The sequence below is a fragment of the Desmodus rotundus genome, chromosome 10 (genome assembly GCF_022682495.2).
Source record: "Desmodus rotundus isolate HL8 chromosome 10, HLdesRot8A.1, whole genome shotgun sequence".
Classification (NCBI taxonomy): domain Eukaryota; kingdom Metazoa; phylum Chordata; class Mammalia; order Chiroptera; family Phyllostomidae; genus Desmodus; species Desmodus rotundus.
In genome coordinates, this window is record NC_071396.1 from 60,082,963 (window position 1) to 60,104,802 (window position 21,840).

General features: G+C 38.0%; 1 protein-coding gene across 6 annotated transcripts in view; it reads left to right on the forward strand.

The window, feature by feature from the left end:
- Window positions 1–21,840, forward strand: part of TXNRD3 (thioredoxin reductase 3) — a 94,705-nt gene that overhangs the window by 38,627 nt on the left and 34,238 nt on the right. For all 6 annotated transcript variants that reach the window (XM_024580148.4, XM_053912314.2, XM_053912312.1 and 3 more), the window contains exons 7-10: window positions 11,381–11,523; window positions 12,989–13,104; window positions 14,143–14,368; window positions 15,573–15,665. In XM_024580148.4, coding sequence (XP_024435916.2) covers window positions 11,381–11,523; window positions 12,989–13,104; window positions 14,143–14,368; window positions 15,573–15,665 — 578 coding nt within the window. The remainder of the gene's footprint in view (window positions 1–11,380; window positions 11,524–12,988; window positions 13,105–14,142; window positions 14,369–15,572; window positions 15,666–21,840) is intronic.

Below are 21,840 nucleotides of genomic sequence, written 5' to 3' on the forward strand. Positions count from 1 at the left end.
TTTCTGACAGTTCTGAGTGATACTTATTTTGTAGTTTAGTTGTAACTTTTGCTGTGGTTTTGGGAGGAGGTGAGCTGTGGGTACCTATGCCTCTATCTTGACTGGAAGTCTAAAATTTTAAATATCTCCTTGAAAAGGAGTTGTCTTCTAGAAAAACTAAGTGACCAGAATTGACTTGAACTGTTTAAGAACAACACATTCCCCAAGATAGCATAGAATTATAAGTAAATTTCCTCAAATCTTTAAGGAACTCTTTCTCTATATTTTTTTGAATTTTTAAATCCATGTTTTATTTATTTATTTTTAAATTCTTTATGACTATATATTAGGCTCCGTGCCACCACCTCAGTCTATCTCCCTCCCTCTGGCAACCACCACACTGCTGTCTGTGTCCATGAGTTTCAGTTTCATACCTCACATATGAGTGACATCGTATGGTTCTTAGCTTTTTCTGACTGACTTATTTCACTTAATGTAATATTCTCAGGGTCTATCAGTGTTGTCGCCAGTGGCAGTATTTTGTTTTTCTTATGGCTGAGTAGTATTCCATAGTGTATACATACCACATCTTCTTTATCAGATCTTCTATTGAAGAACACTTCGGTTGTCTCCTTGTCTTGGCCACTGTGAATAATATTGCAGTAAACATAGGGGTGCACATATCTTTTTTTTAAATTTATTTTTAGAAAGAGGTAGGAAGGGAAAGAGAAAGAAAGGGAGAGAAATATCAATGTGTGGTCACCTCTCGTGTGCCCGCTACTGGGGACCTGGCCCAGAATCTAGGCATGTGCCCTGATTGGGAATTGAACCAGTGACCTTTTGGTTCACAACCTGCACTCAATCCATTGAGCTTCACCAGCCAGGGTGGGTGCATACATCTTTGTGAATACATGTTTTCAAGCTCTTCAGGTAGATCCTCAGGAAACAGTTTGCTGGGTCATATAATAACTCAGTTCTTAATTTTTTGAGGAACTGCCATAATGTTTTCCATGGTGGCTGTACCAGTCTACATTCCCCCTAGCAGTGAATGAGGGTTCCCTTTTCTCTACAATCTAACACTTGTTATCACTTGTATTGTTGATAACAATTGTTCTAACAGGAATGAGATGGTATGTCATGGTAGTTTTTATTTGCATCTCCCTAATAGCTAGTAAGGTTGAACCTTTTTTCACATATACGTTCACCATTTGTATGTCTTTTTGAGAGAAGTGTCTGTTCAGGTTCTTTGCCTGTTTTTCAGTTGGATTGTTTGTTTGGTGTTGAGTTTTATGAGTTCTTTATATATTTTATTTGTTTTTTTGAAATGTTTGGCAGTATTTTTAAGTTAAGCATATGGCCAAGAATCTCACTGGTAGGCATCCACCCAAGAGAAATAAAATCATATATCCACATAAAGATTTGTGCATAAAGGTTCACAGCAGTATCGTTCATTACAGCCTAAATCTGGAAACTACCCAAATTTCTGCCAACTGGTGAAGAAACAAATTATGGTAACCCATGCAATAGAATACTACTCAACAATAAAATGTAACGAACTACTAATAAATACAACAACATGAATGAATCTCAAAATCATCACTCTGAGTTAAAATAGGCCAGAACACAAGGGACTATTACCAGTATGATTACATGTATATGAAATTCTAGAAGAGTCGAAACTTCCCTCTTTAGACAAAAAGCAGATCAGTGATTGCTGTAGGTAAGAAGGAATTAAGGACTGACTGTAAAGGGGCAAGAGAGAACTTTTTGAGTGAGGCAAAGTGTTCCAAAACATCTTTGGGATGGTGGGTACTTAACTGTATATGTATAACTTGAAATGGCTCAGTTTTATTATAAGTTATAGCTCAATGAAGTTGTTTAAAAATAAAGGTGGGTTCATTAGATCTGCAGGTTTACTAGCTGTATGACATTAACCAGTTTTCATTTTCTCACGTGTATATTCGTACATATTTTATTTTTAAAGCAGTCATTTCTTTATTGCAGTTATTGGGCTTACACACGATTAATATTCTCACTAGAAAAAGAATCATGTGGTTATCAATACTGCTACTTGTTCTGTCTCACCAGGTTGTTGTGAGATACCACACAAGATAACTACTGAGACATTACTTTGGCAACTCTAAAGTAGTATTACACAACTGTATAGTAGACTTCACATTTTTTAAAAACAGACATGAGAATGTTTTTTCACATGAATGACTTGAGACTCTTGACAACTTAAGTATCCCAAAGTCAGTCTTTGCTCAGGAACAAATAACCTATACGATGGTCACTTTTTTAACATCCTTCCTAAACCTATTTTCTACTAACTATTAATTTACTGGATGGTTCAGTGTAGTATTATCTAGACTATACTTTCATTTTCCAAAAAGAATTACTAAAGAAATGTTTACAGAAAGTGATTAGATGAGGATGACAAGACATTTGTTTCCCAGTGGAGAAGACCAAAACCTAGGCAACTGTCTTTGAACACTTTCCCAAGAGGATCACAACTGAGATTTTTCTTCCTCTAAAGTCAGTTAAATTTCTTTACTACTTCAGCTTCACATGTCTTACTGAACACAGGGTCCAGCAGAAGTTAGGCCTGCTTGAGTGTGGTTGATAGGGTAATAATATGGGTGTAATAATTATAGTTTTAATTTGAACATTTCACCTAAAATGTCATATGGTATGCTTCAGTGTGATAGTTATGTTATAATTACATGCTTATGATGTGGGGATAAAGGATTTTGTAATAAAAAAGGGGTGTTATTTGTGCAGGACCTTGTATTTACTAATGTGACCTACGTTAGCAAGAGTGGGTGAATAATTTTAATACCAAAACTTTTTAAACCAGTGCAGTAATCATTTCACAGTTTCACCTGTTGCAAAATTTAACAAATTCTTATTTTTTTCTTGCCACCACTGCACAACTGGGTTCTCCACTACCCTACCAGGTATGGGTGATATTTGACATTTAGCCTAGCTATATAAACAGGTTTCTGCACTGCAACAAGTATGAAGGCTGTTTTGAAATACATAATCTCTTTTTCAAATGCAGTTTGGTGACTAAATTTTACCTTGAATTCAGGTTTATATTACATCAAATCTGACATTTTTAAAGTTTTTCTACCAGCAATGGGTACAGCAACCAAAAATGAACACAGCCTGTAGTATCACAAAATATTTTACTATCGTTTTCAATTTTAAAGACTCCTTTTACTAACAGTTCTAAGGTCAGTCTGCCACCATGCTTCCTTTGATTCGGTCCTGCTTCAGTCTGGTCACTAGTAACCATGATCTCTTAGGGTTCACATTTTTCCTTCGATAACACTGAGACCACTGGGTCCAATAACCGCATACCTCCAGTTTTAGTTTCCAAGAAACCTGAACACGCAATCCGGGTCCTGCACATCCTGACAGGTGTTCCTGACCTGTTCCTCTTGTGGAAGAGCTAGAACAGATTGGGGCCATGCTGGCCATAGCCAGGCTGGGGTTGCTCCTCAGGGCCCTTGCTAGGCCCCTGCTTCTAGAGCCATCCTGCTACCCATGGGCCTCTCAGTCATGTCAAGTTCTTTATATATTTTAGATATTAAACCTTTGTTGGAGCTGTTGTTTGCAAATATCATCTCCCTTTCTGTCGGTTGCCTCTTTGTTTTTGGTTTCTTTTCCTGTGTAGAAACTTTTTAGCTTGATATCCCATTCATTTATTTTTGCCTTTACTTTCCTTGCCTGTGGGATTCTTTATAATTTAAACTGTGTAAGGCTTAGAAAAATTGAAAAAGTTTACCTTTTATTTTTTGAGGCTGACTTGATAATACATAAAATTAGTGTAAGTATAGAAAGCTATAGCCCATTGAGATGCCAAATCTCTAGAAAAAGCATTGACAAATCCTCTGTAGCACTGCACTAAAAGAATGCACTGTCCTTATGACGATTCATTTTAGGGATGCAAGAGTGAGTCAACATTAGGAAATCATGGTAGGAATACATAAAATCTACATGATGACCTAGATTTCAGCTCCAAAAGCATTTAATAAAAATCTTACATCTATTCTTGCTTTAAAAAAAAAACTGTTAGTGAAATAAGCAAAGAAATGAACACTTCCTTTATATAGTGAAGAGAAATCAGAAGCAGATACTTAACGGAGAAAATGTTGAGGCATTTGCGTTAAAGTCGAGACTAAGACACGGCTGCACACTTCCACTACGAAGACCCACATTGTTTTGGTGCTTCTGGCCAATGCACAAAAAGGAAGAATAGAAAAGGAAAAATGTGTACATATTTGAAGAGAAGGAAGAAAAAGATTTTGTGAGTTTATAATATGAGTTATATGCAATATATCTAGAATGTATGGCGTATCAGCAGTAATGTTAACTATGTAATGGAAAATTGCAACACAAATGATAGAATAACTTGGAATGAATAAATGTAGGGATGTACAAAATACATAAGAAAAGAATATACAAATGTAACAGAATATATACTGTTTTTTGGAGAGGATGTCTCAATATTTTGAAGACATTATCTCAAAATTAATTTGTAAATTTCATTTAAGTCCAAGAAATAGCTCAAATTTTTTTTTTGAGGGGGGACTTGACAGATTGTTCTAAGTTCATATTGAAAAGTGTGGATAGTTAACCTTTGAGAATGACTTTTTTCATCAGTATTTAAAATCATGATACTGTTACAGGAATATACAGAGTAATAAAACAGTAACAGTACAGCAAGTGGTTCCAAAATGCCAGTCCATGGACTTGCCATATTAAAATCTCCTACGGGAGCTTTTTAACTACAGGTTCTGAGGTCCTGCTTCTGATTGCACAGGTGTGAGGTGGGTCCTGGGGTCTGTATATTTCAACATGTTTCCCAGGGGTCCTGATGTGCAGCCATATTGGGAACCTCTAATATACAGAATTTCTTTTACAACAAGAACCAGAAACAAGGATATGAAGTGTGAATTTAACTGAGGAGGTCCTTGGGATAAATGATTCTTTAAGGGTTGGAAGAATAGCTTTTACAACTATTGGGGAAGTAAGGCAGAGGTATTTTAGGACATGAGGGTATGTGCTGTTGTGGAAAGGGTCAGCATTGCTGGGTCATAACCTCCAGGGATCATAGGATGGTGGTTGGGTAATGTAGTAACCAGAATGACCTTCCTGATTGCAAAATCTTAGTTGACTTTATTATATACATTGGCATCCTAGAAAGGGTGATGTGATGTCTAGGTCATACATGGTTATATTAGCCAAGCCTCTCTGCACTGTGACCTCACTTCCTTGCCTGCATCATAATGTCTCCATGATCCTGATGAGTGGTGGGGCCTTCTTGAGAGTACTAGATGGGGTGAGTCTCCAAATATGACGAGAGGGTGAACTCTCTGTTGGCTGGGTTTGTCTTCAGGGACCTCATCTAGTTTGATGGGACCCCTGGGCTGGCCTCTTGGGTCTTATAAACATAGTGACACATGGAGGCAGTGTGTCTTTTAGGAACCAGCATCAGCAGGTAAGGTGAATGTCCAGAAATAATTCCACCTAGAAGATACAGGGATGATAAGAAATCTGATTCCATCAACTCCCACTCAACTTGAACAGGAAGTGGGTAAGCATTTCAATACAAATGGTGTGTAATAACCACATTTATCATAAAGAAATGTAGATATTCACTACCATAAAACCACCACTGGTTGAACTGAATGGGAATAGCCCGGACCTGTCTGGGGAGGCGAATGTGCAGTGCTCACTGACTTGAGGCCTGCTTCCCTTCACATGTGGAAGGCCACATGCAGCAGGCCCTCACAGAATGTGAAAGTATCTCCTTGGGTACTCCCGGGTAAAGATGATCTTCCTGCCTTATAACTTTGTATGCATGGCCATAGGAGAGCTAGTTTTCCATATTCTCCTTCATGGATTTTTTGTTTCAGTTTTCTTCTTTTCAGAACTATGCATTTTTTGCATATGTTTTGTAATATAAAAGAGGAAGAAGTACAAATCATAACTAGGATAAAAAAGGTTTAAGTTACTAATTATTATCTGTCCACTTTTTGATTTTTTTTCTCCCCATCCCTACACCCCAATTCAGCCAATCCCACTTCCCTCCCCCACTTCTACTCTCCCCCTTGATTTTGTCCTTGTGTCCTTTATAGTAGCTCCTGTTGACCCCTCTCCCCACTATCCCCTGCCCACTCCCTTTGGCTACTGTTACATTGTTCTTAATTTCAATGTCTCTGGTTATATTTTGTTTGCTTTTTTCTTTTGCTGCTTATGTTCCAGTTAAAGTTGAGATCATATGGTATTTGTCCCTCATTGCCTGGCTTATTTCACTTAGCGTAATGCTCTCCAGTTCCCTTCATGCTGTTGCAAAGGGTAGGAGCTCTTTCTTTCTCTCTGCTGCATAGAATTCCATTGTGTAAATATACCATAGTTTTTGGATCCACTCATTTCCTGATGGGCACTTAGGTTGCTTCCAGTACTTGGCTATTGTAACTTGTGCTGCTATGAACATTGGGGTGCACAGGTTCTTTTGGATTGGTGTTTCATGGTTCTTAGGGTATAATCCCAGCAGCAGAATTGCTGGGTCAAAGAGCAGTTCCATTTTTAGTTTTCTGAGGAAGTTCCATACTGTTTTCCACAGTGGCCTCACCAGTCTGCATTCCCACCAACAGTGCACTAGGGTTCCCTTTTCTCCACATCCTCTCCAACATTTGTTTGTGGATTTGTTTATGTTGGCCACTCTAACCAGTGTGAGGTGGTACCTCATTGTGGTTTTAATTTGCATCTCTCTGCTGCACATCTTTTCATATGTCTCTGGGCCCTCTGTATGTCTTCCTTGGAGAAATGTCTGTTCAAGTCCTTTGCCTATTTTTTAATTGGGTTGTTTGTCTTCCTGGAGTGGAGTCATGTGAGTTCTTTATATTTTGGAGATCAGGCCCTTGTCTGAGGTATCATTGGCAAATATGTTTTCCCATACTGTGGGTTCTCTTTGTATTTTAGTGCTGTTTTCTTCAGCCATGCAGAAGCTTTTTATTTTGATGAGGTCCCATTTGTTTATTCTTTCCTTTATGTCCCATGCTTTAGGGGACATGTCTGTGAGGATGTTGCTGCGTGGAATGTCTGAGATTTCCTGCCAATGTTTTCCTCTAGGACTTTTATGGTGTTATGACTTATATTTAAGTCTTTTATCCATCTTGAGTTTATTTTTGTGTTTGGCGTAAGTGGGTGATCGAGTTTCATTTTTTTGTATGTAGCTGTCCAGATCTCCCAACACCATCTGTTGAAGAGGCTGTTTTTGCTCCATTTTATGCTCCTGCCTCCTTTGTCAAATATTAGTTGACCATAGAGACTTGGGTTTATTTCTGGGCTCTCTGTTCTGTTCCATTGGTCTATGTGCCTGCTTTTATGCCAGTACCAGGCTGTTTTGATGACAGTGGCCTTGGAATGCAGTTTGATATCAGGTATTGTGATCCCTCCTGCTTTGTTCTTCTTTCTCAAAATTGCTGCAGCTATTCAGGGTCGTTGATGGTTCCATATAAATTTCTGAAATGTTTGTTCTATAGCTGTGAAATATGTCATGGGTACTCTAATAGGGATTGCATTGAATCTATAAATTGCTTTGAGAAGTATGGCCATTTTGATGATGTTAATTTTTCCAATCCATTAGCATGGTACATGCTTCCATTTGTTTGTGTCTCCCTTAATTTCTTTCTTCAGTGTTGTGTAGTTTTCTGAGTACAGGTCTTTTACCTCCTTGGTTAGGTTTATTCCTAGGTACTTTATTTTTCTTGTTGCTATATCAAATGGGATTTTTTTCCTGATTTCTGTTTCTGCAGTTTCGTTGTTGGTGTACAGGAATGCCTTTGATTTCTGAGTACTGAAGTTATATCCTGCTGTTTTGCCAAATTCATTTATTATGTTGAGTAGTTTTTTGGTGGAGTCTATAGGATTTTCCAGGTACACTATAATGTCATCTGCAAACAGTGACAGTTTCATTTCCTTCTTTCCAATTAGGATGCCTTTTATTTCTTTTTCTTGTCTGATTGCTGTGGCTAGGACTTCCAATACTGTGTTCAATAGGAGTGGTGAGAGAGGGCATCCTTGTCTTGTTCCTGATCTTAGTGGGAAAACTCTTAAGTTTTTGTCCATTGAGTGTGATGTTGGCCCTAGGTCTCTCATATATGGCCTTTATTATGTTGAGGAATGTTCCCTCTATTCCCACTTTGCTGAGTGTTTTTATCAGAAATGGGTGCTGTATCTTATCAAATGCTTTTTCTGCATGTATTGATATGATCATGTGATTTTGTCTTTGCTGTTGTTTATGTGATGTATTATGTTTATTGATTTGCGAATATTGTACCATCCTTGCATCCCTGGGATGAATCCCACTTGGTCATGGTGTATGACTTTTTAATATATTGCTGGATGCAGTTTACCAATATTTTGTTGAGAATTTTAGCGTCTATGTTCATCAGCGATATTGGCCTGAAGTTTTCTTTCTTCATTGTGTCTTTATCTGGTTTTGGGATTAGGATGATGCTGGCTTCATAAAAAGAGTTTGGGAGTCTTCCGTCATTTTGGATTTTTTCGAATAGTCTGTGAAGGATAGGGGTTAGCTCTTCCTTAAATGCTTTGTAGAATTCTCCTGTGAAACCATCCGGTCCTGGGCTTTTGTGTGTTGGGAGTTTTTTGATGACTGCTTCAATTCAGTCTGCTGTTATTGGTCTGTTCAGGTTTTCTGCTTCTTCTTCATGCTGTTTTGGAAGGTTACAGTTTTCTAGAAATATGTCCATTTCACCTAGGTTTTCAAATTAGTTGGCATACATTTCTTCGTAGTAATTTCGTACAATCCTTTGTATTTCTGTGGTATCAGTTGTAATGTCTCCTCTTTCATTTTTGATTGTGTTTATTTGGATCCTCTCTCTTTTCTTCTTGAGGAGCCTACTTAAAGGCTTGTCGATTTTGTTTATCTTTTCAAAGATCCAGCTTCTGGATTCATTGATCCTTAGAATTGTGCTTTTAGTCTCTATGTCATTTATCTCTGCTCTGATCTTGGTTATTTCCTTCCTTCTGCTTGCTCTGGGTTGTCTTTGTTGTTGTTCCTCGAGTTCTTGTAGGCGTAGGGTTAGGTTGTTTTTTGAAATGTCTCTATCTTTTTAAGATAGGCCTGTATTGCTATGAACTTCCCTCTCAGGACTGCCTTTGCTGTGTCCCATAGGTTTTGGGTTGTTGTGAGTTCATTTTCATCTGTTTCCAGAAAGTTTTTGAATTCTTCCCTAATCTCGTTCTTGACCCATTCATTGTTTAATAGCATGCTATTCAGTCTCCATGTTTGAGTGTTTTGGGTTTTTTCCTTTGGGTTTGGTTTCTAGTTTCAGTCCCTTGTGGTCAGAGAAAATGCCTGATATGATTTCAATTTTCTTGAATTTGTTGAGGCTTGCTTTGTGTCCAATCATGTGGTCTATCTTTGAAAATGTTCCATGTACACTTGAAAAGAATGTGTATTTTGCTTCTGTTGGATGAAAAGCCATATATATATATATATATATATATATATATATATATATATATATATATATCATTTAAGTCCATTTCATCTAGGGTATTCTTAAGTGACACAATGTCCTTGTTGATATTTTGTTTGGAAGACCTGTCCATTTTTGACAGTGGCGTGTTAAAGTCCCATACTATAATTGTGTTGCTGTCAGTATCTTTCTGAAGTCCTCCAAGATTTTCTTTATGTATTTGGGTGCTCCTATGTTGGATGCATATATATTTACAATGTTTATGTGTTCTTGGTGGATTCTTCCTTTGAGTATTATGAAGTGACCTTCTGGGTCTCTCTTTGTGGCCCTTCTTTGGAAGTCTATTTTGTGTGATATGAGTATTGCTACCCCTCCTTTTTTTCCTGTCCATTTGCTTGGAATATTTGTTTCCAGCCCCTCACTTTCAGCCTGTGTAGGTCATTTGTCCCGAGGTGGGTATGTTGTAGGCAGCATATGTGTGGGTCATGCTTTCTTATCCATTCAGCTATTCTATGTCTTTTGATTGGAGCATTTATTCCATTTCTTTTAAGGTTATTTTTGATAGGTATTTATTCATTTCCGATTCTTTGTACCTGAGTTCTTTTCTCTCTTTCTCTCTTTTCCTTCCTTTCCTTATAGCAGCTCCTTTAGCATCTCTTGCAGAGCTGATTTGGTGGAGTTGTATTCTTTTAGACTTCTTTTGTTTGGGGAACTCCTTATTTGGCCTTCTATCTTGATTCAGAGCTGTGCTGGCTAAAGTAGTCTTGGTTGCAGGCCTCTGGTACTCATTACTTGGAATATTTTTTGCCATTCTCTTCTGGCTTGGAGCGTTTCCATTGAGAAGTTAGTTGCTAACCTTATTGGGGCTCCCTTGTATGTTATGTCCTTTTTTTCCCTTGCTGCCTTTAAGATTCTCTCTTTGTCTTGGAATTTTGCCATTTTAATAATGATGTGTCTTGCAGTGGGCCTCTTTGGGTTCCTCTTGCTTGGGACTCTCTGTGATTCCTGGATTTGGGTGACTTTTTCTCTCAGCAGATTAGGGAAATTTTCCATCATTACTTTTTCAAACAGGTGTTCTATTCCTTTCTCATCTTTTTCTCCTTCTGGTATCCCTATTATATGGGTGTTACTATGTTTCATGTTGTCCTGCATTTCCCTTAACCCCTATTCCTTCTTTCTAGGCCTCTTCCTTTTCTTGCTCATTCTGGGTTTTTTTTTCTACCTTGTCCTCCAGTTCAGTGATCCAATCCTTTGCTGCATCGAGCCTGCTTTTGATTCCTTCTAGTGTGTTCTTCAATTTAGAAATTGTATTTTTCATTTCCTCTTGTTCCTGGTTGATAGTTTCTATTTCCTTTTTCATGTTGATATAGTTTGCAGTGAGTTCATTGTAGTTTCCCTGTAGTTTTTGGTAATTCTGTGTGAGCTCATGAAGCTTCTTTGTAACCAATTTGTTGAACTCATTATCTGATAGTTTACTTGCCTCTTTTTCATTTAGCATTGTTTCTGAGACTTCCCCCTTTCCTTTCATTTGGGGATTGTTTCTTTATCTTCCCATTGTTTCTGAGACTCTTTCTGTTAGCCTCCTCTTCTTAAGTTGCTCTGTTCTGACCCCTTTGGTTTTTGGTATAAACTTCTTTGATTGAATACCAGTGAGATTTAGTGGTACATTCTCCTTGATCTCCCCATCTTACTGATCTTGGGCTGTGGTTTATGTTGGCTCTGTGTACGTCTTTGGTTTTTGGTTCTTGTTGGGTCTTTCTTTGGTGCGTCTTTTCTTCTTGATTTTTAAAGCAGTATATTATGTGGCTCGTGTGTGGTTATATGTAGTATACCATTTACAGTAAAATTCTCTTTATGATTTCACCCTGGTTATTTGTTTTCAGTGAAGCACAACTGGAAGACCATGACAGAAGCTATTCAAAACCACATTGGCTCTCTAAATTGGAGCTACAGGCTGTCTTTGAGGGAGAAGGCTGTGACCTATGTAAATTCCTATGGAGAATTTGTTGAGCATCATAAAATAAAGGTACTATTTGAATATTTTGTCGTGTTCATTTCTTTCCTTTACTCCTGCTTGTACTTTCCTTGAAGTAAAATTCTGTGTCTCATGTTAAGGGGTATAGCTAGTTTATATTTGGCCATGCATGCACAAGTATTTCCTCCATTGTTTGTGGATTTCACATTTCTAGGTAAATGTAAAAAATTTCCTTTTAAGGAATGCTTTAAAGTTTTTTGAGGTTGCCTTTTGATTTCATTGCCATTTTAAAAGAGAAAATGTTTAAACAGTAAAAAAATCAAAATTTTAGTGTTAATTCTTTTAAAAAATGAAACCTTAAATAGAACTTCAATATATATTATTCATAAAAGTATTAATAAAAGTAGCATCAGGTTAGTGTATTTTATAAATTTATATTTATAATGTTTATATATTATAAGATCAATATGTAAGGAAAATGAGACCATTTTGATGAACATAAAACTTTTTAGTTGTAGTTTTGGAAGACAATCAAATACCATCCTCAAGCACCTAGTTTATTTTTGTACTCTGCTTTTGTAGCATAGTGTGCAATAATATTGATAGAATTTGAGGTTATTTTGTAGTCATTTCTTGTCTAGAAAGGTGTGAAGTGGTTCATTTAAAGCTACCCCTTTACAGTCATACATGGGCTAATTTGACCTACATCATTCACGTGAAACATACTAGAAGTCCAAGTCAGTCAGTTTTAGTTCTCAAACTGTCATATACCTGGTATACCTGGTTGAATAAGTGATCATTCTCTGCCACACCTGCCTCTCCTATGCCACCTCATTTAGTGATACCAGCATCTCTCCAGTTACTCCAGCAAGAAACTTCGGGTTCCTCCCACTTTACCCTCACAGCTTGGACTTGTTTGTCTGTCACAGATCCCTGTCTCCAGGTTGCCCTCCTTCCATCCCACTGAAATCACCCCTTTGCTTAAGTACTTTAATTGCTTTTTGAACTTTTAAAATGCGAATGTATTTATTATTATATAATTGGAAATAAACAACCAATGAACAACCTTTGCTGATGCTCCATAGCCTGGATTTTTAGGGTGGCATAGAAGGGTGTTTACTTTTGGCATTAATCTGTGTGACTTCACCTCTGACACATAGCCTCCTGTCCTGTCACTTCTGGCCACTTGCTGTTCCCTGGATACCAGCTGCTTTCAGGCCTGTGTGCGTTTTTGTGTACTGTTCTCTCTTTAGGTTTCCATTTCTCCAAAATCTTTGCACTTTTCTCAACTCCACTTGAAATGTTACCACCTTTAAGCCACGCCCACTATGGTCTTTTGGTTAATGTTTTGTGAAGACTTCTATTTCTATGATGATGCTTATCACACTGCATTATTATTTTGCATGTTTGTTCTGTTGATGGGAAAGCTCCATAGAGGGTAGTAACTAGTTTGATTGTGGTGACTGGTACTTTGTAGTGTTGGTCGAAAAGTGAAGTTTACTTTTCTTTTTTCAAGGCAACCAATAGAAAAGGACAGGAAACTTACCATACTGCTGCAAAATTTGTCATAGCAACAGGTGAAAGGCCACGGTATTTAGGAATCCAAGGAGATAAAGAATACTGTATTACTAGGTAAGATTAAATAGGCCATTTTAACTGTGGATTGTATTATGATTATGTGTTTCCTGTCTTATTTCACAAAGATTTGAATTGATAAATAAGGTATATACAAGGCAAGAAGCTACATAGTTAATGTAATGGAGCAAAGAGGAAATAAAGTTAGGTAAATAATAAGGTCAAATTTACTCACAAAAATGTGCTATATATTTCTAGATAATTGCTCTGGGAATTTGGCTCTAACCTTCATGGAGGCCAAAGAGAAGAAGCAAATATAATTAGCTTTAGGTTTTAGTGTCTAATATAATTACAATGAACCAGCTCATCAGGAGAATCATGGCTGGCTATTCCTAAAGAGAACAATGTATAATGTAGTCCAATGACTTTCAAGCTTTCTTTGACCAGATACACATTAAGAAATATATTTTTCATTATGCTGTTATTCAAGTGAACACACACACACCCACATCCAAAACAAAATAATATTTCTTCTTATCACATATAAGTTAGTCTAATATTTTCTATTCTGTTTTTTAAAAAACACTTTGCTTGTTCCCTGGCCAGTGTGGCTTGGTTGGTTAGAGCATTGTCCCATACAACAAAAGGTTGTGGGTTTGATTCCTGGTCAGGGCACATATGTAGGTTGCAGGTTCAGTCCCCAGATGGGGCACGTACAGGAGGCAACCACTCTATGTTTCTCTCTCACATCGATGTTTCTTTTCTCTCTCTTTCCCCCCTGCCTACTCTCTCCCTCCCTCCCTCCCCATCCCCCCTTCCTCTCTCTCTAAAAGCAATGAACAAAATGTCCTTGGGTGAGGGTAAAAAACACACACAAAAAAACTTTGCTTGCAATCCACTGATTTGGTTTTTAAAAAACTGAGGTATACTTCTTCCTTCACAGGAGAAACTAGTACAAACTCCAAAAGGCTATTTCTTTTAGTGTTTCTTCATTCAAGCCCTAAATTATAATTCAGCCAACAAAAGACCATTGAAACCAGTAACTCATTTCATTTTTATTGCCTAGGTGTTCTGTTTCTTATTTTTATTTTTCAGTGATGACCTTTTTTCTCTGCCTTATTGCCCTGGCAAAACATTAGTAATTGGTGCATCTTATGTGGCTCTGGAGTGTGCAGGATTTCTTGCTGGTGTTGGCTTAGATGTCACAATTATGGTGCGTTCAATCCTTCTTCGTGGCTTTGATCAAGAAATGGCAGAGAAAGTGGGTTCCTACATGGAACAACATGGTGTTAAGTTCTTAAGGAAATTTATACCTGTGATGGTGAGTCTGAATGACATTTGTAATTCCTTTTATTTTCTTTTTACTCTCTCTCTAGCCTTTTATTTTACCCCTCCTTAATTTCATTGAGTAAATTGGTCTGTACTCAGTAGGAAACCTTAAAGATAGTGTTCCGACCCCAACTGTATAAAACTGGCCCCCATTTGTCCTTGTCTTCTCCTCTGATAGGAAAGGGTCCTTGCTCCTCTCAGGCTAGATTCCCTCTTCTCTCACTGTTCCTCGCCTTCTCTCACCTTTTCAGGGACTTCCCATCTTCAGGGTCTTTCTTTCTCCTCTATCATGCCCTTCACTGTCATTCATCTTTAAATAAATAAGCCCTTCCACCCCTCTCTGTTTTTCTGGCTGGGTCTCCATTTTTCTTTTTCCCCTTAGGAGAAAGCTATCCATGTTTCTTCTCATTTCTTACCTCATTTCCCACTGCCTCAGACTCTCAGCTACTTCTTCCTTCCCTGCCACTCCTTTGAAACTGCTTGTCAGGTTCTGCTGTCAAAGCCAATGGTTACATTTCTATCCTATCTTACTGGGCCTCTGGCAGCAGTTGGTGAAATTGACATTCTTTCCATTTGAAACCCACTCCTTTCTCTACTTCTCTGGCCCCACAGCCTGTGGTTCCACATATACTCAACTTGTAAATATCAGAATACCTGGTCCCTCCTCCCTTTTCAATTCTCTGCCCTTTATACCTAGGCAGCTTTAGTCCCACATGTTGTTATCTTAATGCTAATGGCTCTCAGATATATATATCCTGCTCAGGCATCTCTCCTGAACTCCACACTCATTTGGACAGCTGCCTACTAGATATCTCCACTTGAATTCCTCATAAGCATTTCAAATTTAACAAGACAAATATGAAACTTGATTTTTTGCCTAAGTATATTCCCCTGCTAATCTTTCTGTCCTGTGTATTCACTAAATGATACTACAGTCCACACAATTTATTAAACCAACACCTTAGTAAGCATCCCTTCATTCTTCCTTTTATGCTACCTCCAACTAATCCATTGACTTAGTTCTACCTCCAAAATGTATCTTGTGACAGTCCTCTTTTCTCTGTCTCTCTCTGTTTAGTCCAAAAACCTAAATGCACACACATACACACACATATTGACCCTCACATGCACATCCTAGAACCCATTAATTTTCTGTCCCCTTTAGATAGAATCATTACATTGTTTATCCTTACTAGGTTCAACAGTTGGAGAAAGGTTCACCTGGAAAGCTGAAAGTAGTGGCTAAATCCACTGAAGGACCAGAAACTATTGAAGGAGTGTATAACACAGTAAGTTTTTATTTAGAAGCAAGAAATGGTTGAACACACTCATAAGTTAGCACAGAAGACACTTATGGTGAAATTATACCAGGCTTAACTATTTTTTGGATTCTTTGTAAGAGTATAGTAAATGTGGGAGGTAGTTGGTCTGTTGACATTTATAATGGTACGTGAAGGATACCACGGTAAAATGCATGTATATGTGTAACTACACATAGAACAAAATCTAGAAGCAGATATACCTGACTGTTGTGAATACTTAGTTCACGGGCATTAGATATCTTACACATTTCTGCATTTAAATATTTTTGTAATAAATACTGAATCATTTTATATTTATATATTATGTATTTTTATTTAAAAATTTATTTTGTATTTTCAAAAATATGTTTTTGAAATATATTTTTATTTTTAAAAAACAATATTTAAAATATCCAAATAGTGTCATGGACTGTTTTGGATGGCAACAATTCTAATTTAAATTTATGATATTTGGATGTTAACATTTCTTTTGTAAGCTGTAGTTTATAGTTTTAACATAAATTATATATTTATGTTTATATACTCTAAAACATATGGATATTTTTAGTTAAAAAAAGGAATGATGTAGAGTCTAGTCAAAAATATATTAAAATATAACATTTATTTGATAATTTATATTTAGATTAATTTGAATTTCCTACTGTTTTCTACTGTTTTCCTCATTTCTACTTTTCTACTGTTTCCTCTTTTCTACTGTTTTCCTCATTACTTATTTTTCTTGCATAAGTGTACTTACTAGCTGGGACCTCCAGTAGAGTGTTAACCAGAAATGGTGGTGGTAGCCATTCTTGTCCTGTTCTCAATACTGAAGGAAAGTTTTTAGTGTTTCATTATTTAAGAATAATTTTTCTGTAGGGTTTTTATAGATATTCTTAATCAAGTTAAAGAAATTCTTTTCTATTTTCTGTTTGCTAAGGGTTTTTGGTTATGGGGGGTTTTGTTGTTTTTTTAAAAATCATGAGTGTATGAGTTCAGTTGTAACAGTTCCTTTTGTAGCTGATGGCAATCAAAATTTTTTCTTAATTTGTAAATATGTTGAGTTGCATTGCTTTTCTAATCTTCAATCCAATTTTTACTCCTGATATAAACCTAACTTGGTAAAGGTCCTACTTATATATTGTTGGGTTTGTTTATTTAGAACTTTTACATTATATTCATGAATCATACTGGCTTATAATTTCCTTTCACATATTGAACTTGTCAGATTTTGGTATCAAGTTTATTCTAATGTAATGGGGTGCAGTGTAGGGGTCCCTGAAAATAGCAGAGCATATTCCCAATAAACTTGGATTGGGGAAGGAGAAGTGGACAAATGGCAGTTGAGGTACTTTGTATAACAATGACAATTTAATAGTTGTGCTGTCGCCCAGGGCAAAAGGTATACATGACTTTAAGGGCCTATCCTGACTGGTGACATAGCCAGGGGAGGTGGATGCCCACTCCTGATGCCCCTTTGTCGCAGGGAACTCTTGCCCTGGCTAAAGATGGCAGCTGAAAGAAGGTAAAAGAAAAAGAGGAACTGGCAAAAGTAGCACATCATAGGAGGGGCTGAATATGAGGTCATATAAGAGCTCCAGGTCAAGCATTTAAGTGAGGGCTGAAAGAGAGGAGGAAGAAGCTGTGCAGGAGGAAAGGGTGTAAGGAGAGAGCTGATGGAGCTGTGTGAGGACCTCCCTAACCAAGCACATATTTGTGGGAGATGCTTGGAGCTGAATAGAACTGTGACCAGGAATGCTGAGCTGCAGACTTCTGCTTCTCTGAAGGACACATGGAGAAGCCACTCTTTTGGGACATGTGCCTCCCTGGACTCCACCATGATCCAGTGTAACATGGCACATGTTTCCCTGAACCACTACATGGAGACTGAAAACAACATACCCCAGATTCTGAAGGAGAGAGCTTCTGCAAGAGGATGGCCATTCTGAAACCTATAAGAGCACCTTCCAGAGGGGATGGAGACCTGTTTGCACAGCTGGCTTAAGAATAGATAAGGATATGGGAGACTCCTGGCATGGTTTTGGTTATATCCTGGTGGGGAGCAAGGGAAGTTCTGGGTCTTGTGGGAGATCTGGGCTCTGAGCAGGAGTGCTTTCAGCCCCTCAAGGTTGGAATCCTGTAAATAAAAATCTGTTTCCTTCAACACTAATTGTTGGGTCAGGCATCAAGGTGCCATATGGATGAGCCCCAGTTTGCTTGGTTACACTTACTCATGAAAGGAGTTTGGAATATGTTTCCTCTTTTTCTTTCCTCTGGGAGCATTTATGAGTATTGGAACATTCTTTGTATGTTTGATAGAATTCACTGCTACAACCATCTGAGTCTAGAATTTTCTATGGTATTTCACCAATTCATTTTTTTAACAGTCAAAGGACATTTAAGGCTTTCTATTTTTTTATGAGTTATTTTAGATTAATATATTTTTCTAGGAATAAGTCCATTTTATCTAAGTTACCAAATATATTGGTATAAAGTTGTTCACAATATCTAAATTAGTAAATTGTTTAATTTTGTAATGAGGTATAATTTACATGTATAATGCACAGGTCTTAGATGTAAAGTTCAGTCATTTTGACAAATGCACATGTTCATGTAATCCACACTCCTTTGAAGGTAACAAAAACACATCTATGATTTTAGTAAGCTCTTGTGTCCCTTCTCACTTCCTGACCCCAAGCAACCCTATTTTGATTCTGTCACGATAGACTAGTTTTGCCTATTTAAGCATCACAGAAATGGAACCATATGGTAGGTACTCCTTGATATCTGGCTTCTTTTATTCAGAATAATGTTTTTAGGATTCATCTATGTTGTTGTGTGTATCAGTAATTCTTTTTATTGTATGAATTGTATGAATATACAGTTGTATGCATACCATAGTTTATTCATTTTCTTGTGGATGGACACTTATGCTGTTACCAGCATGGGCTAATAATTGTCACTTAAACTCCTATGAAAATTTCAGGTATAAGGCCTTTTGTGGACATATATTTTCATTTCTCATAGGTAAGTAAATACCTAAGGGTGAAACTGCATGGTCCTAGGATAGTTTCTATGTTTAATTTTTTGAGAAAATGCCAAATACCTGTGAATGATTACATCATTTTATATTTCCACCACCCATGCATGAGAGTTTTGGTTGTTCCATGTCCTCACCAATATTTGGGGTTTGTTGGCTTTTCATTTTAGCCATTCTAATATGTGTAATGCACAGGTGGCAAACCCAAGGCTGGCAGGCCAAATCCGGCCCTCCACCTTGTTTCTACCTGGCAGCAGCGCCAAGCTCTGGCTTAAATATTAAGGAGTAGTTCCATTCATACAGTCCTAAAATTACCGTATTTTTCAGACTATAAGATGCACCTAGGTTTTAGAGGAGGAAAATAAGAAAAAAAAAAAAAAAACCGCTCCACCGCCCCTCCCCCTGCAGAGGGAGCCAGGTAAGCTACATTTGGACTATAAGATGCACCCCAATTTTCCTCCCAAATTTGGGGGGTGCATCTTATAGTCCGAAAAATACAGTATATTTGGCCCTTTGAAGGCAACTGCGAGGCTCATGTGGCCCCAGTGAAAATGAGTTTGACACCCCTGATGTAGTGGTATCTTACTATGGTTTTAAGTTGCATCTTCCTGATGACTAACAATGTGGAACATATTTTTCTGTTTTAATGGTCATTTATATATTTTCCCTTATTAAGTGTCTGAGTCTTTGGCTTATTGCCTGTTAGGTTAAGTTTTATTCTTTTTTCCCCCTTTTTATTTATTTATTTTAATATATTTATTGATTATGCTATTACAGTTGTCCCATTTCCCCCCCTCTACTCCATCCTGCTCACCCCCTCCCTCCCACATTCCCCCCCTATAGTTCATGTCCATGGGTCATACTTATAAGTTCTTTGGCTTCTACATTTCCTACACTATTCTTACCCTCCCCCTATTTTCCACCTATCATTTATGCTACTTATTCTCTGTACCTTTCCCTCCTCTCTCCCCCTCCCACTCCCCTATTGATAACCCTCCATGTGATCTCTGTTTCAGTGGTTCTGTTCCTTAGGTTCTGTTCCTTGTTTGCTTAGCTTGTTTTTGTTTTTGTTTTAGGTGTGGTTGGTAATAACTGTGAGTTTGCTGTCATTTTTATTATTCATATTTTTTTATCTTCTTTTTCTTAGATAAGTCCCTTTAACATTTCCTATAATAAGGGCTTGGTGATGATGAACTCCTTTAACTTGACCTTATCTGAGAAGCACTTTATCTGCCCTTCCATTCTAAATGATAGCGTTGCTGGATACAATAATCTTGGATGTAGGTCTTGCCTTTCATGACTTGGAATACTTCTTGCCAGCCCCTTCTTGCCTGTAAGGTTTCTTTTGAGAAATCAGCTGATAGTCTTATGCGAACTCCTTTGTAGGAAACTGTCTCCTTTTCTCTTGCTGCTTTTAGGATTCTTTCCTTATCTTTAATCTTGGGTAATGTAATTATGATGTGCCTTGGTGTGTTCCTCCTTGGGTCCAGCTTCTTTGGGACTCTCTGAGCTTCCTGGACTTCCTGGAAGTCTATTTCCTTTGCCAGATGAGGGAAGTTCTCCTTCATTATTTGTTCAAATAAATTTTCAATTTTTTGTTCTTCCTCTTCTTCTTCTTCTGGCACCCCTATAATTCAGATGTTGGAACGTTTCAAGATGTCTTGGAGGTTCCTAAGCCTCTCCTCATTTTTCTGAATTCTTGTTTCTTCTTTCTTTTCTGGTTGGATATTTCTTTCTTCCTTCTGGTCCACACTGTTGATTTGAGTCCCAGCTTCCTTCGCATCACTATTGGTTCCCTGTACATTTTCCTTTGTTTCTCTTAGCATAGCCTTCTTTTTTTAATATAATTTGCGACCAAATTCAACCAATTCTGTGAGCATCCTTATTACCAGAGTTTTGAACTGTGCATCTGATAGGTTACTCTCTGTTCGCTGCTTAGTTGAATTATTTCTGGAGCTTTAAAGTGTTCTGTCATTTGGGCCATTTTTTTTTTTTTTGTCTTGGCGCGTCCGTTACAAAAAGAGCTTTAGGTGTTCCCCAGGGCAGGGTAATGCTGGTCTCTGCCCCTGACGCTGTCGTGGGGGAGGGGCTGAGAGGGAGCAATGGCACTTGCTGCATTCTCCAGTGGATTTCAGTCACTCCCTGTGCTACCCACAATCAAATTGGGCCCCTCTGGTGCTGGTTTCTGAGTGTGTGGGCTTGTGCACACTCTAGGCCCCTGTGGGTCTCTCCAGTGAACTCTCCTGTGAGGCTGGGAGTCTCTCCTGCTGCTGCCCCAACCCCCACGGGCATTTTCAATCAGAGGTTTGAGGCTTTATTTCCCTGCGCTGGAACCCTGGGTTACTAGGTCTGCTTCACTTCCTGCTGTTCCTCCCAGTTTATCTATGCGCGAATGTGGGGTTGTGGGGTGCTACCCACCACACTGCCTGCCCCGTTCTCCGCCACTCTGAGTCCAGACCTCTCGGTTTATCTGTGTGTCAGTGTAGGGCCACAGGGTCTGCTAGTGGTCAGACTGCCTGCCCTGTTCGTCCCACACTCCGCCAGTCTGGGTCCTGCCACGGCAACAGGAGTCCTCTCCGCCCTGGCTGCCCATCTCTGCCCCTCCTACCGGTCTGGCTGAATGTTTATTTTTTATTTCCTTGGTGTCGGACTTCCTTGCCGTTCAATTCTCTGTCAGTTCTGGTTGTGCGAGGAGGCGCAGTGTGTCTACCTACGCCTCCATCTTGGTTCTCCAGCCGAAGTTTTATTCTTGAATTTCAGAAGTTCTGTATACATTTGGATATATTCTTTTCTTCAGATATATGTATTGTGAATATTTTCTTCCCATCTGTGACTTGCCTATTTATTGTTATGGCATCTTTTGATCAGCAATAGTTTTAAAATTTTTATGAAATTAATTAATTAACTTTTTGTTTTATGGTTAATGCTTTCTCTGTGCTCTAAGAAATATTTTCTTGTCTAAAGGTTATGACGATATTCTGTATTTTTTGAAGCTTTATAATTTTATCTTTTATATTTAGGTTTGTGATCCATCTTTAATTAATTTTTGTTTATGGTGTGGGGTAGGAATTGAGGTATTTTTTCTTCTATATGGGTACCTAGTAACATTTGTTGAAAAGACTTCCC